This window comes from Podarcis filfolensis, assembly GCF_964270895.1.
Source record: "Podarcis filfolensis genome assembly, chromosome: 9".
NCBI classification, from domain to species: Eukaryota; Metazoa; Chordata; class Lepidosauria; order Squamata; family Lacertidae; genus Podarcis; species Podarcis filfolensis.
In genome coordinates this window covers 52,169,761-52,185,849 of record NC_139610.1, presented here as the reverse complement: position 1 = coordinate 52,185,849, position 16,089 = coordinate 52,169,761, and the positions used below count along the sequence as shown (strand labels likewise).

The 16,089-nt window shown below is 41.7% G+C and overlaps 1 protein-coding gene across 23 annotated transcripts in view; it reads left to right on the top strand.

Moving 5' to 3' along the window:
• Positions 1 to 16,089, top strand: part of ANK2 (ankyrin 2) — a gene marked incomplete at its 3' end in the record, with an annotated part of 315,375 nt that overhangs the window by 152,771 nt on the left and 146,515 nt on the right. For 3 of the 23 annotated variants that reach the window (XM_083631500.1, XM_083631502.1, XM_083631495.1), the window contains exon 1: positions 4,547 to 5,478. The exons of 16 other annotated variants lie outside the window; for them this stretch is intronic. In XM_083631500.1, the coding sequence (XP_083487626.1) occupies positions 5,356 to 5,478 (123 nt within the window). In that variant the 5' untranslated portion in view covers positions 4,547 to 5,355. Of the gene's footprint in view, positions 1 to 4,545; positions 5,479 to 16,089 lie in introns of those variants that run through there. 4 more of the 23 variants (XM_083631486.1, XM_083631485.1, XM_083631484.1 and 1 more) reach the window with 3 other exon arrangements.

Below are 16,089 nucleotides of genomic sequence, written 5' to 3'. Positions count from 1 at the left end.
AGGAAGTGCTCTGGTGTTGATCTCCATTGTGGCACTGTGGTCTAAACCACAGAGCCTAGGGCTTGCCGATCGGAAGGTCAGCGGTTCGAATCCCAGCGACAGGGTAAGCTCCCGTTGCTCGGTCCCAGCTCCTGCCCACCTAGCAGTTCGAAAGCACATCAAAGTGCAAGTAGATAAATAGGTACCACTCCGGTGGGAAGGTAAACGGGGTTTTTGTGCGCTACTCTGGTTCGCCAGAAGCGGCTTAGTCATGCTGGCCACATGACCCAGAAGCTGTCTGCGGACAAACACCAGCTCCCTCGGCCAGGAAAGCGAGATGAGCACCACAACCCCAGAGTTGTCCGCGACTGGACCTAACGGTCAGGGGTACCTTTACCTTTACCTTTACCTACCAGCTGTAATATTTGGATAGGTGCTCCATTTTGGGCAAAAAGATTCCTGCATTGCATGGGTTTGGAATAGATGAGCCCCGTGGTCCTTTCCAACTCTAAAGTGCTATCAATCTATGTAGTTAAGAGAGTTTAGTATGGAGAAAGAAGAAAGGAACAAAAACCTCCTATTTATAACGAAGGAGCAGCTCTCCAAATATTACAGCTGATACAATGGTTCAATTAGAGATCAGCATCATTCACTAGAGGACGTCCTCAAAGTATGTGTTTCTTTTTCTCCTCATGGCTCCCATACATATTATTTTCCAGGCACAGAGATCATCTGTACAATTCTACAAAAAACAGCAAATTGTTGTGAAGTCTGAAGTTTTCTTAATTTACCACTCAAGCTAGGACTGGAAGATTTCCAGTTCAAGCAGTCTCAAACTACCGGATTATCTTAACATTGGCATCCTGCAGAGATTTCAGTAGTCTGCAGAGTGAATTTTCTGAGATGTAACAGCTGTAGTTGCTGCATAAAGCAAAAGATAATGCAGAGATTAATATTTTTTATGAAGGATTGGAGAGGTTCGAAAAGGGGGATTTGTATAGCAAGGAAAGAAAGGAAGAATATGGGGGATGGCATTTTCTAATGAGGAGAGGAAACCCTCTGTTGCCTAATCGCTGATTTGTTGTGTAATGATGTAATGATGTACTAAATGAGCATTTGGATGTCCCATAATCTCATGTGAAATCAACAAAGAGTCTTATGGGACCTTAAAGACTAAGAATTCTTTTTATGTCATAAGCATCTGTAGACTGTAGTCCACTTTACATGACAGATTGTGTGTGTGTATATGTATGTACACACACATACACACAGTGTGCAGAGAAAAAAAGGATGGTCAAATAACAAGGAAATGCCAAAATTTCCACCTGACAATTCAATTAAATTTTAAATGTGTGCAAAATAAATATGGTGGCCATTCACACTAGCAGTAATTGGTGATAAACAAAAGAGTGGCTTTCAAATACTGCCCCTGGGATGGCAATAAAATATTTCCAGACTAGGAGAAATAAAAATGTATTCCTCTCAGATTTGCATAACATACTCTTTCACAAGGATATTGCTGTACCTTACAGAGACTTGTTTGTTCCTTTACTCATAGAATCATATAATTGTAGACTTGGAAGGGACCCTAAGAGTCATCTAGTACAACTCCCTGCAATGCAGGAATCTCAACTAGGTCATACATGACAGATGGCCATCCAGTCTCTGCTTAAAAACCTCCAAGTAAGGAGAGTCCGCCACCTTTGAGGGAGTCCTTTTCACTGTTGAACAGCCCTCACAGTCAGAAAGTCCTTCCAGATGTTTAGTCAGAATCTCCTTTCTTGCAACTTGAATCCTTTGGTTTGGGTCCTAGACTCTGGAGCAGTAAAACACAAGCTTGCTCCATCTTTTATGTGACAGCCCCTGAGGTACTTGAAGATGGTTATAATATTTCCTCTCAGTTTCTTCTTTATCATGCTAACCATATCAAACTCCCCCAACTGTTCCTCATAAGGCTTTGTTTCCAGATGCTTGATTCTTGGTTGTCCCCCTTTGCATATGTTCCAACTTGTCAATATCCTTCTGAAATTGTGGTGCCCAGAACTGGACACAGTACTCCAGGTGTCGTCTGATCAAGGCATACTAGAACAGGACTATGACCTCCCTTGACTGGGACATTATATTTCTGTTGATGCAGCCTAGAATAGCATTATCATTTTTTGGTGCTGCATTACACTGTTGAATCAAGTTAAACTTGTTGTCTGCTAAGACCTCTAGATCCTTTGCACATGTACTACTGTTAAACCAGGTGTCCAGCATCTTATATTGGTGCAGCTGGTTCTTCCTGCCTAAGAGTAGAACCTCACATTTGTCCCTGTTGAAATTCATTTTGTTAATTTGGGATCAGTTCTTCAGTCTGCTGGTCTCATCTTAAGTCCTGATTCTGTCTTCAGTGGCACTGGCTACCCCTTCCAGTTTGGTGTCACCTGCAAATTTGATGAGCATTCCCTCAGTTTCATCCAAGTCATTTATAAAGGTGTTGAACAACAGGACAGAATCCTGTGGCACCCCACTTGCCACTTTTTTACAGGATGAAGAGGAACATTTAGTGAGCAACCTTTGGGTTTGGTCAGTCAATCAGCTACAAATCCACCTAATGGTTACCTCGTCCAGTTCATGTTTTACCAGTCTCTCTGCAAGAGTATCATGGGGGACTTTGTCATAAGCCTTGCTGAAATCAAGATGCACTACATCCACAGCATTCCCCTAGTCCACCAAGCATCTTCTGCTTGCTTTACTTACTCCAGTGGAAGGCTTTTATTTAGCCTTCTGCATTACTTTGTGGCCATCCAAAATTTGTTCTTACCTGCTCTCTTAGCAGTGGGAGGGGCAGGAATGTCATACTGTGCTCAAGACTCAGGATGGCTTGAGGTGAGAAACCTCTTACCTTCACAGTTATGAGCTGGGAAGATTGGTGGCGGTGGGGGGGGGGAGCCTTCATCCATCTTTTGCAGAGTCTCAGAGACACTTGAAAAGCAGTGAGAAGCCTCACTGTCTTCCAGATGTCTCAAAGGCTTATTGTGGCACCAAGAAGATCCCCTTCCCTTTCCCCAAATCTTGAGAATGTCAGGGTTTCTCCTTGATGCTGCCTTCACCTATTCAGGTGCGATGTAAACATGAATAGTGGGTGCAGGGTGTATACATCATCCCTGTGCGTGCTGGTCCCCAACACTTGTGACTTTCCCACATTGAATAGGAGGGTCTGTATGGGGCTTCTAAGTGTGTTCATAATTCAGGATCACATAGAGGCTCTTAAGCTCATTTGGTGAGCATGTTACAAAGCACCTACTCAATGCAGATAAGTCAGGGGTGGAGCATGTGGGGACCAGTGTTTGCAGGTACATTTAGAATGTGGTGTGCCCCCTCCCCAACTTCTGTTTACATAGAGTTTTTAATGTATTTTTAGTATTTTGTTGGAATCCGCCCAGAGTTGCTGGGGAAAATCCAGCCAGATGGGTGGGGTATAAATAATAAATTATTATTGTTGTATATTATTACATTACTTAACACAGGTTAAGTGATGCACTCGCTAGTGGAAGCTGCTGAGTTTGTTTGTTACCCAGTGGAACTTCCATTCACTTCCCTTGGAACACTTTCCTGATGCTTGGATCTCTTTAGTAATAGGCTGTCTTTTGTGCCTTGCTGATGCTGAAATGCAGATACTGGGCCTGAGAAGAGCTCTTCTGTACCACTTCAGCCATTGTGCTGCCCAAAGGACCTTGCAGTACAGCCAAATTAGGGCCATTTAATTGAAGAGTTTTTGGAAATACCCGTTACCTTCTGCTTTGGACAACATTGTGCTAAAAATAGAGGAATGCATGATTCCTCACTTGGATTAGGGAAAAGACCATTTATGTGCATTGCTTACTTACTTACTCAATTATGGGCTGAGAGAGACTTCCGTTTTTGCTGTGGCTTTTCAGGCTCATTGTTTTACGTGTGTCTCAAAAGGGGTAGCTGTGCCGATTTCAAGAAATCATTGTTATAATGAATGCATTTGCAGGAGCAAATACTTCCTAGGTAGGTGGGGCTGGTGTTTTGCAAGGATAGGCTGTTGGGATATGCAATCTGCGGGATATGCAGTCAGGAGATGATAGACCCCACCCCATCTGCACCTAATATAAAAGATAATAAAAGCTCATCTCAAATGTTCTGGGAGGGGATAAGTCCCTCCCCCTCTTTTGTAATTAAAAAGATGCACTCTCTGTTTTCATTTCTCATACTCCAATAATCATCCTGTTTTGGTTTAATTTTTTATTCCTAATGTAAGCACTTCACAAATCAGATAGCCTTTAAGTAATGTATACTGCAGACTAAGATATTCTACATTTTATTACCCTTCCCCCACAGAATTTAGCTGGCTGGGACAGGCTGAGCCCAGATTATGCTGCGTGTTTTCCTTGCTGAAGTCCACCCTCAGAGCAGCATTGGGATCGCCTCTTAATGCAGCTCTCCTAATGCAGCCTCACGTGGGCTCTAAAAAAACGACACAATGAGGACCTGACTATTCCCAGCTTCTTCCCTTCTCTCTCCCTCTCTCAGCTCACTCAGCCATGTATTTAGCTAGGAAGTCGCTACCTGCAGACTGAACAGGCTGCAGCCGGTCTGTTCTGAGCATAGCAACGTTTCCTCCTTATCCTCCCAATTCCTTTGTTTTTGGGTGGAGAAAGGCGGCAGGGTGGGGGAGAGAGAGAGAATAACTGCATTTAATAAGCAAGAGAAGGGAAGACTGGAATGGAGAGATGTGAGGAGAACAGAGCATATCATGTGCTTTTTAGCAGAGGCAGTTGCAGCGGCAAGTCATTAAGCCAGACTGCACCATTTTCTTCCCACCCTGTAACGAGGTGATGCTGGTAGCTGCAAGGAGCTGTCCACCCCTACCCACCCACTTCTAAGGATTCTACAGAGGTGGCTCCATCCTGGCTCTCTATCCAGCATATGCAGCCGGTCTGGAGGAATCCCAAGAGACCTTCCCAGCTGGTGAAATTTGTGCATAGGATGAATTTTCTTCAGCCGTCACAGGAAATCTAAAGTGCTTCCTGCTTTTCTGTGAGGCTTCTCCTCCATAGCTCTCTGTGCTGCTGTGTGCATGTTCCTTCCTACATGTGTGCAGGGGGGAGCAAGGGGGAGACTTAAAAATCAGGATATGCCTATCTTGTGCTGAATTATGGATGCTGCAGAGGCTGGATCACAGCTGTGACCTATCAGAGGGTGCCTGAGGAGGAGGGGGAAAGAGGAAGAGCGGGAGAAGAGGATTGCCCTGTGGATTTCTGCCTTCCAGCATCACCTCTTCTGTGCCCTTGCGAGATAAACAAATCGCCTGGATCTCAGTGTGGTGGGAATCGACTGCTCTGAGCAGGTGCTCCTCTCCGCAAAATGGCTCACGCCGCTGCTTCTATTAAAAAAGTTCGGGAGGCTGAAAACGATGAAAGGGAGAAGGAGAAAGAGAAGGAGAGAAAAAGGCAAAGGAAAATCTCTAGGGAAAATCGGAAGCGCAAGGTATGAGCAAACATACCCCACCATCACTCACCCCCCATATATATAGGACACGTACACAGGTGTCCCCTGCAAGATATGCAGCAATGTCTCCCTTTCCACTCCAAAATTTTGCATCCCCTACCCTGCCATAAATGTTTTGCTTACTGCAGTGAGAGCAAATAAAATAATTCCTAGCCACATGGGTGCAAGCATATGAAGATGGCCAATGGCACTTCTTTTGCTTTTCTTCTTTCATCTTCAAAGCTCCTAGGCTCTGTTTTGATCACCCAGGAGCCAGGTGTTTTATGCCTCCAGCTGTTTTGAAACTGTTTACTGGCAGGGAATACTGCAATTTTGTGCTGCGCTTAATCAAGATAGGTTTTGAGGTCTGAGACATTTTCCCCCTTTCCCTCTGTTTCCATTTTTTTTTTTTGCTGCCAGGTCATTAGCATGCAGTTTTACATGAAATCCAAATGCTGTAAACTGAATAATCTGTTCTGTTGCTTACTGTAGGCATCAAGTGTGGATCCTTTGCACCTCTATTAATGGGCATTTCACTCTGTTCATTTTACAGCATTGTTATGTGATTTATCCTGTACGCTGCAGAAGCTTTGTGTGTGTTTTTAATTAACTTAGGTTGTCTGCTTCTCTGCTTTTCAATACTGACAACCATTCTCCAGTCATTCTTCTCTGAAGTATTTGTAATATTGCCACTGTTTCTGAGATGTGTTTAGGATTGGGAAGCTAGTGACACCTTCCCCATCCCAAAGCTTATTGCTCATTTTGTCAGGGAAAATGATTTTCTATAAATTGGAAGAGACTATAACAACAATAGTGGTATTGTTGGATATTGTGGAGACCTGCATTGAGGTTATATTCTTCGCAACTCAGAACCACTCATATATTTTAGGGCAACCTCCCACTTGGCATTTGCCTCTGAAGGTATAGAGGTGTGGCTTTTTGTTTAAATGTACGCTGTCAGGGGTGCAGATTATGAGGGTGTTTACTTAGTAAACAGAAAGAGGGCCTTCTTGGTAATGGCACCCGCCCTGTGGAATGCCCTGTTATCAGATGTCAAGGAGATGAGTAACCATATAACCTTTAGAAGACATCTGAAGGCAGCCCTATGTAGGGAAGCTTTTTAATGTTGATTTTTTAAATTATGTTTTATATATGTTAGAAGCTGCCCAGAGTGGCTGGGGCAACCCAGTCAAATGGGTGGGGTACAGATAAATTGTTGTTTTTGTTGTTGTTAGTGCATGAACACAAACCTTTCACCAGTTGAGTTTTCTTAAAGAAGCAGGTATACAATATTCACATTTAATGGGGTATGTTAATGTGTGTCCAAAGGACACCTTGGTAGGGAAGCAGCTATTGGTATACAGTACAGGAAATTCCTTCCTTATTTGCTACATTTTAACTCATCTGTAGTGCTACTTTGTCTTCTGTGTCTATATAAATTGTCTGCTGTTATATGCTCCAGGTGGTAACTGCCTCTCTCTCCTTCCTTCCTTCACACACACATTCCTTCCTGCGGCCCATGTTGTTGTGCTAATATCACACAGGCATAGGTCCAGTCATACTACATTTTAACATGCTGATATGTTTAGCAAATTGCCAGAATTGCCATTCCTGCTGTTTGTTTTTCTCCCCCTCCTCAGTATATTTATGGAATGCATCTAATTCCCACCCCTTGCTATTGTGGAATGAATTATTCAGTCTGAATTCATTACAATTATATATATATTTCCCGTTCGTTAAGTGGGTGGATACCTATGGGATGCCTGATGTGATCTGTCTGACTTCTCGAAGGCTTTGTTTGCTATGTTCATTAAGTTGCATTAGAATTCTCTTTATCAGGACATGAATGCCATTTCCCATATAGGCAGCACTGGGATGTGTAGCTGATGAAGGCAGATTGCGATTACTACCCTAATCCTCTAAATGGAACACTACAGCATAAGCCAGCCCTTTGATTATACGTTTGATCATTTCCTTATAAAACATATAGTATATTTTACTGTTATATATAGTATATAAATATGATTACCAACTCATCTGTGCATGTAGAAGGGTGCTTTGCACTGAACTGATTTTGGAGAGCTCTCTCTGATTTTATCTGTTTTAAACCAGAATGTTGAGGCTCTTTAATTAAAGTTGAATATAATTAAACCAGTCCCTTCTGGCATCTCTTTTGCACAAACTGCTGCATGACCTTGATTAGAACCAGGCAGACTTAGAGGAGTCCACATGTTAGGAATATGTTGGCCACAGAGGATGGGGAGATCAGCATGTTCCCCTCTAAGAAGCAATAATAGGTCAGAGCTCAGCATATACCAGGGAATTACTATGCTTCTATTTGCTTTGTTCCGTTTAATATTCAGCAGCCAGCCTCACTGTGTCTGCCTTTTACTGCAGCTACACATTCACTGTTACATAAATAGCTCCCTCAGTCGCACAGCAAACTTGCTTTCTAACAGGAATGGGTGTGGTTTAAGCATGTTGCCCTTTACCTGTAGAAATATAAATCTGTGTGCACGGCAAAGAATGAGATAGCATAATGCTGTGTAATGTAAAGTGATGACTGTTTTTGGAATGTACACAGACCCTTCTTGGCAGTCATAAACAATTTTGGGTAGACAAAAGGCCTGAGTACCTTTCAGGATTGGGATGACAAAGGCAAATTATAGGCTGTGTGCCAGTTTAAATGCAGCTAGGTCCTTTTTCGCCTCAATTCAGATTGAATCTGGCTTGAGGGGAAACCTATCAAAATGCCTAAGAAACAAACCAGCTGTGCACACAGCATTGGCTCAATTGCTTCTCTTTACTTTAGGGAAAAGCGTAAGCCCTATGTACTAATGTTTCCTCAAGTTGGTATGTGTGAGACTCTGACAAGGGTGTGTGCATTTTCGACAGGCCCAATCTGGCCTGCTCTTTTTTCTTACCAGGTTCCAAAGAGTCAAGGATTGTGGTTTCCAAAAGTGCGATTCACAAAGCCTCTGTGATTGTGATGTTGCATCTTCCTGTGGGCTCTGTTATCTCATATTGAATGGGAAGTGGGGAGAGGGTGTCTGTAGGAGGAAAAATGTGGGAAGGTGGTAGCCTATTGAGTAGAAGGAAAACTGGGAAGTCGTGCATGAACCAATAAGGTGAGGAAGAAGCAGTATATGGAATAAAAGAACAAAGTGGGTATATTCTAGGTTAGGGCGATGAAAGGAAGATCAAATAAGTTTATGGCAGGATGCGGGGGGGGGGTGTTTAATTTTAATCTTAGATTTTCTTTTTAAAAGGGTGGGGGGGAGAAGATAAACATAAGATCTAAAAAACCCCCATAAAATTACTTCCAAATATGGATACAGCAATGAAGAGTATTGCATATCAGTGAAAACTATTCTTAGATATAACTGGATATGGTTTTATAAAGTCTGAGAAACACTGGCATATCTATGAGCTGAAGGGTTTTATGATCTCTGTCCCCAAGAAGGGTCTCTGTCCCTAAGAGTCTCTGCTTGCTATTGGCTGAGCAGATGTCATAGGAAGTCATCCAGATTCTAGAGAAAGGTTGGACATAGATGGGGCGCCTAGGAAAAGATGGTTGGAACATGGAGAAGTCTAGAAGAATCAGATGAGTGTGATCAGATGCTTCTTCAAAGACACACAAAAAAAGCTTGATATTATTAAGACATGTTCTAGCTTTTCCTTGGCATGCTAACTTTTTGCATGCAAGTTGTTATTTTTATGGAGGAGTGAGCATTCAGCCATGTTAACTCCTCTAGCCTGCAGTCTGAAGTGGTGCAACTCAGACACAGATCTACCATCTCAAAGAGAACTACAGGCCTGTTCAGGGGGGCAGGGCAGCCAAGTACACTTGCCCTGTTTCTCAGAGGGCTAAGTTGGCTGGGGACCCCAGCTAAGGACAGACTGCCTTTCCGTTTGAGTTTATTACCTTATCCGAACAAGTCTCCCACCCCGGGCCTCAGACAAGCTCCAAGGCACCTATATGAGGCTTCTTTCATTTTCTTTTCATTCTTCTGCACCATCCCATGTTCCGACCCTCCTCTGAAGTAGAGTCCAGAATCAATTAGGAAATTAGGCTTGAGTTGAGAGTGAATCTGAGAGTCTTAATTTGCCTCGGTGTGCAAGAGGGCGTAGCCAGATATGATGAGACAGCTAGTCCCAGTGAAAGCAGTTTGAAAACATGTTTAAAATTCACCAGCAGAAAACAAGTGACTGCAGGGAAAGCGCATGTTGGATAAAATGCAGCCATTGGTTTTCATATTAGTTTTGTTGGAATTGGCCCCTGCTCATATCTGGATACTCCATTTCACTGGCTGAAGTAATTAAGAACTTGTTTCTGAGGGTGGGTGGGTGTGGAACGGGAGAGAAGATTATATGCATGGCAGAAGCTGCAGACTTGAATACATCTATTTACATATTGATTGCCAAATCTTTTGTTACATGTTAATATGGGTAGCTCTGAAGTACACGCACACATAAACACACACATGCATGCATGCATGCATGCACACACACACACACACACAATTATTCACCTCTAACCTTTAAAAATATGCTTTGTGTCCACAACTGTGTTTTGAGCCCAGGCACTGCAGGATTTTTAAATCTTCATTTGTCAGAATAACAGTATGTTTCACCCACCTTGTGATAAAGCTCTACCTCAGTCGCTGATCTTACAGATCAAACCAGTTTGCCATATCACCACAAATCTTTTACAGGATTTCTGCAAATCGTGAAGACGATGTCTTGGTACCTGTGGGGAGCTGTTCTGCGTGAACTGATTGTTAAACAGAGGCAGCCACTACGGCATGGGCAGCTGTTGTGATGCCCTCCAGATGTTGCTGAACCATCATTCCTGACCATTGGCCATGATTGCTGGGGCTGATGGGAGGGGAAATTTGTGCTGGAGGATTTTAGTCATCTAATTCCTTAGTTTGAACTGTATGCTGTTTGAAGAAGTCCATAAGAGGGCCCAAACAGACCCATAAATACTTAGAAAAATATTTGAGCTTTCAAAATCAGACTTTCTTCTAAAGAATAAATAATTACATTTGGTTATCTTCGTTTTCAAAGAATGTTTTTGACCACTGTCCTAAATCTGAACTATAAATTCTCAACTCCTTTCAGACACAGATAAATGTGAAAACTATTTTTTTTAACAAAAAACACATTTCCATATCAAAACCATGTATGCTCACTTCCAGAGTAGATTAAATGTTTGCTGCTAATATATAATCCTATGATAACTATGTTTGTGACCCAGATGTAGATGATTGCTGAAACAACATCTGCCTTTCAAGGGAACCAGCTTAGTTGTTGTTGTTGTTGTTTGGTTACTTTCATTTTTTAGGAAAGTGGAAAAGGTTGGCAGCAGTGCTTAGAATATGTGAAAGGGGAATAAGTACTAAACATCTCTGGCAGCAAAGTCTGTATATCTACATATTCTGAAAGTTAGGAATGTTTTGAAAACTGATGAACAAGATAATGGGAGATCAACAGTAGCTGAAGCCAGAGTCAGTGATAGGCAGGCAATGGCAGGCAGAGCCAACTAAATCTAGTTTCTCCCTATCCTCCTCCCTACAAGAGCAACATTGGGACCAAGGAAGAGGAAGCTGACAGCACTGCCACACCCTAGATTGGTTGTATGTACGAATGGGGACAGGGAGGAGCTGGCTGGGGACAGACTGAGGTTGGTGAGACATTTGCCCTAATCGACCAGCCTCCACTGATTGTGTGTATGTGAAATGTAGACTTCATGAAGGGCATTGGAATAGTTCCATGAAGGAAATAACCAAAGCCAGGCTTGTGCTTGCCATTATTCATAGCATACTAAGAATGTAATGAGATTCTTAGGTAGGTGCTGCCACACAAAATGCCTAATCTTGACATTGTGCAGAATGGTCTACCTCTTCTGCAGAATGTTGTGATCATTTGGATATGTTGCGGGATGAGTCAATCTTTTAGCTATCCTGGTCCCAAGCTATGTAGGGCTTTCTACACCAATACCAACATCTTGAACCAGGCCTGGAGATCTGTTGGAATACGGTAGCTCTGGATTTCTTGCATGGAGCAAGGAGTTGGACTACATGACCTACAAGACTTTGTTGAATTCTGTTCAGGCACGGCGCGATTTGCGCCTCTGCACATGCGCGAGCGGCGAAACCCGGAAGTAACCTGTTCTGGTACTTCCAGGTTGCCGCGGGACGTAACGTGAAAAGACACAACTTGAAGCGGATGCAACACGAGGTATGACTGTACGTACTCTCGCTTAGAAGTTAGCAAGAGAATAAGCCATTTCTCACAGGCTGTGCTGTAGCTACAAAAGAAACCATTCATATGTATTTAATTGTGAAATTTATGTTGCGTGTCATGGCTGTGCTGAAGTTTTTAGATGCCTTTATTTGAGGCACCTCACACACAAACATGGCTGTGTAGCTGCAAGAGTCTGCCAGTGATGTCCTATGGATATGTGGTGCTGGGAAAGTCTCTTTCACTAAAACACTTACTTTGTGCTCATTACAAAGAGGTAATTGTGCTCTTCATGGCTCCCCAGCAAGACCAACTATGTTTTGCATCTGGACTGAAGTGATACGAAGATGCCATGGGGAGTGTGTGACCCAGAAGATGTCCCTGGGAAGCACAACCTGCCCAGAACTGAGCAGAGAAGAAATATCAGAGTTGGGAGTATAGATAGGCAGTTGCACAGCTCCTGTTACTACAACAAGAGATCCAGTAAGACCCCACCTGCCTCTCTATCCCTGTAGAGGGAGGATCCGTTCAGAAAGAAGAAGGAAGGGACCTTTCCTTTTATGATGCATTCACATCCCACCTTTCCTTCAAGGAGCTCAAAGTGGTATGCATGGCTCTCCCTGTCTCCATATTATTTTCACAACAACCCTGTGAGGTAGGCTAGGCTGTAAATCAATAGCTGGCCCAAAGCTCACCCACTGAGCTTCATAGCCAAATGGACATTTGAACCCTGGTCTTCCAGGCTTAGTCTTGACACTTTAACCACTATATCACACCACTTAGTCTTTGCTCTTATATAGACTGGATTCAATTTCATCATATGTTTTGCCAGCTGACCAAGTGAGCTGGTTGAGTTTGTGTGTTCAGTTTCCCTCTCTGTCTGGCCACTGTTGCCATTAGGTACAGAGGAAGATCCTAGTGAGCATTGCCTGAGCATAGTGCTGTATGGCTAGGAGCTCAAGCACCCAGAAAGTGGCACTGGACTGGACTTGCACCCTGTGAAGTGTTGGAGGGCATGGCCAGGTTCCTTTAGAACAGCCACAGTTATGCTGAAGGTTTCTTTTTCTTTAAAGCACCACAGGTCTTCAGTGCTATAATGATGTTCTAGGTTATGTTGCTACTGATGAACATCTTTTGATGTTCCAGGTTTAATAATGCAAGCATTTCCTTAATTATTTATGGTCTCTGGTTTGTTCCATGCTAAGCTGTATAACAATGTGTTGCCGCTTGACATTTTTGAAGTTGGCAGCACACAAGAGGATTAGCATATGATGATAAGTGCCTGGTTAATTCTGTATCTTTTAGGGAGCTTCTTTTTAGGCCAAGCATTCTTGAGACTGGTGCTGTTGCTTTGTATGTAGAAGAGCAGGGAAACCGCATAGGATGAATGTGCATCCATAATACTTGCATGCCTTCTGCAAACCTCCTTCAGCTATGCATCATTTCTCAGACATAGGAACTGCTCACCCAGTGCCTCCATCTTGCTAGGATTCAATACATCTAAAAATGCCTTTGTAGAGATCTATCTATAGATGTGGTTAGGCCTTTCACTGTGATACTGTTTCACCATGTAAATGATGTACTCATGCAAAATTTCTCTTTCCCCCTATTCTATTGCAGTAGCTTGCAATGATTAATAGCATGGTTTGTCTGCTTTTTTATTTATATGCTCCACGTAGTGACATATGGTAGTTCTTGGATTAAAAGATCTCTCTGTCTCTGGTACTAGCAAGAGAGGATTATTATGATTAATGCATTGAACCATTCAGCATATAGGAAGGGCCTTCTGGTGATTGTTTTTTTCCAAATATGGCTAAGAATATGCATTTGTAATTGGTTGAGTGTTTAATGGGTAGCGAGGCTAGAAGTGTTGTGCTCCAGATTGCTGTTTTATCCCACCATCATCTGCATTTGCAAATGTTACTTATCAGAGAAAATATAGAGCTGCCTCAGTGAAATGGCATTTGGTATGTGAAGCATAACGGAGTTGGTGAATTTTGCAATATGAAGTGTTGGGCCTCCATCGTATTCTGTCAGCATGGCCCTTACCCAGCTACTGCAAATGAAACAGCATTTTATTTATATATCTGACCATCTTCCATTGCTAGGCAAATGGACATTGGGGAAGGATATCACTTTCAAACACAGGAAGATCAAGTAACTAAAATATCAACTTAGCAACTCAATTGTAATCATATTTGAACCATTTTATAACTCAAAAAGATTTGACATCTCATTCCATTTTTTTAAAAATTGCGATTTTATGAGTTATGGATCCTCATGCTGTTTAAGCTTGTGCCTTGGAGAAAATAAATAATAGAAGGGTGTCCCAGTTTTGAGGTGACATGCAGGATCATAGAATCACAGAGCTGGAAGGCTCCCTGAGGATCATCTAGTCCAACCCCATGCAATACAGGAATATGCAGCTATCCCATATGGGAGTTGAACCTGCAACCTTGGCTTTATCAGCAGCACACTGTGGCCAACTCAGCTATGTTCCTTTGTATGTTGAAATGTACATGTGTGAAGTTCCTGAGAATGTGAACTGTGGGTTGAAAAGCTGCAAAAAATGACCTGTGCTTCAAAGCTCAACTCATTCCCAAACTAACATGCTTAGCCCTAATTGGTATTCCCTCAGCTCTTCCTCCCTGCACCTGCAATATCATCCTCATGCAAAGGTCAATATCATTATCTTACATAGCTGTTGTAAGGTTTGCTGTGACATCTTGTATGCAAGGAGCTTTGGGCATTTGTATTCCACTATGCAAAGTGTTATTATTTTACCAGCTATCAGCGGTAGTGCTATATATGTCCTACTCTTGGATATATTTAGCTGTGTGTATTTAGCAGTGTAGATTTTAGTGTTACGTGCCAAAGCAAAATAAACAAAATCATCTTCCACACTTTCTCATTTCTGTAACTTGTTCATGTATTTCTTTTTTTTTAAGAAATATTTATTAAGATTTTACAAAGACAAATATACAAAAACACATAATAAAAAAAAATAAGTAAACATACAGAAAAAATAAGAAAAATTAAAAACAATTATTTTTCATAACTTAAAACTCATTTGCTTGTTTCTTTGACTTCCTCACACCTCCCCTTCTTGTATTCCCATTTAAATAATCAAATCAGCAAATCCTTACCCTCTTTCATTTATCTTATCTCTATAACTTAACATTTTATAACTCAATATTTTCTTCCATTATCAATTCATTTTTGCATATTCTTATTAACTTTGTTACTAATACCACTTATTTCCAATCCAACACCATTTTAGTTATTTTTTTTACCTATTTATACCTTTCTTCCATCTTCTTAAAGCATTACAGCTGGAAACCACTTAAATTCTATCCAACATCATTCTAACATTCATTAATTTTACAATATTTCTGTAGATAGTCTTTAAATTTCTTCCAATCTTCTTCCACCGTCTCTTCTCCCTGGTCTCGGATTCTGCCAGTCATTTCTGCCAATCCCATATAGTCCATCACCTTCATCTGCCATTCTTCCAAAGTGGGTAAATCTTGTGTCTTCCAATACTTTGCAATAAGTATTCTTGCTGCTGTTGTAGCTTACATAAAAAAAGTTCTGTCCTTCTTTGGCACCAATTGGCCGACAATGCCCAGAAGGAAGGCCTCTGGTTTCTTCAGGAAGGTATATTTAAATACCTTTTTCATTTCATTATAGATCATTTCCCAGAAAGCCTTAATCTTTGGGCACGTCCACCAAAGGTGAAAGAATGTACCTTCAGTTTCTTTACATTTCCAACATTTATTATCGGGCAAATGATAAATTTTTGCCAGCTTGACTGGTGTCATGTACCACCTGTACATCATTTTCATAATATTCTCTCTTAAGGCATTACATGCCGTAAATTTCATACCTGTGGTCCACAACTGTTCCCAGTCAGCAAACATAATGTTATGTCGAACATCTTGTGCCCATTTAATCATAGCAGATTTCACCGTTTCATCCTGTGTATTCCATTTCAACAGCAAGTTATACATCCTTGACAAAATCTTGGTTTTGGGTTCTAACAGTTCTGTTTCTAATTTTGATTTTTCCACCTGGAAGCCAATTTTCTTGTCCAAATTATATGCCTCCATTATCTGATAGTAATGAAGCCAATCTCGCACTTTGTTTTTTAGTTTCTCAAAACTCTGCAGTTTTAGTCTATCTCCCTCTTGTTCCAAAATTTCCCAATATTTTGGCCATTTGGCCTCCATATTGAGCTTTTTCTGGGCTTTTGCTTCCATTGGTGACAGCCACCTTGGGGTTTTATTTTCCAATAAATCCTTATATCTTATCCAAACATTGAACAAAGCTTTCCTGACAATATGGTTCTTAAATGCTTTATGTGCT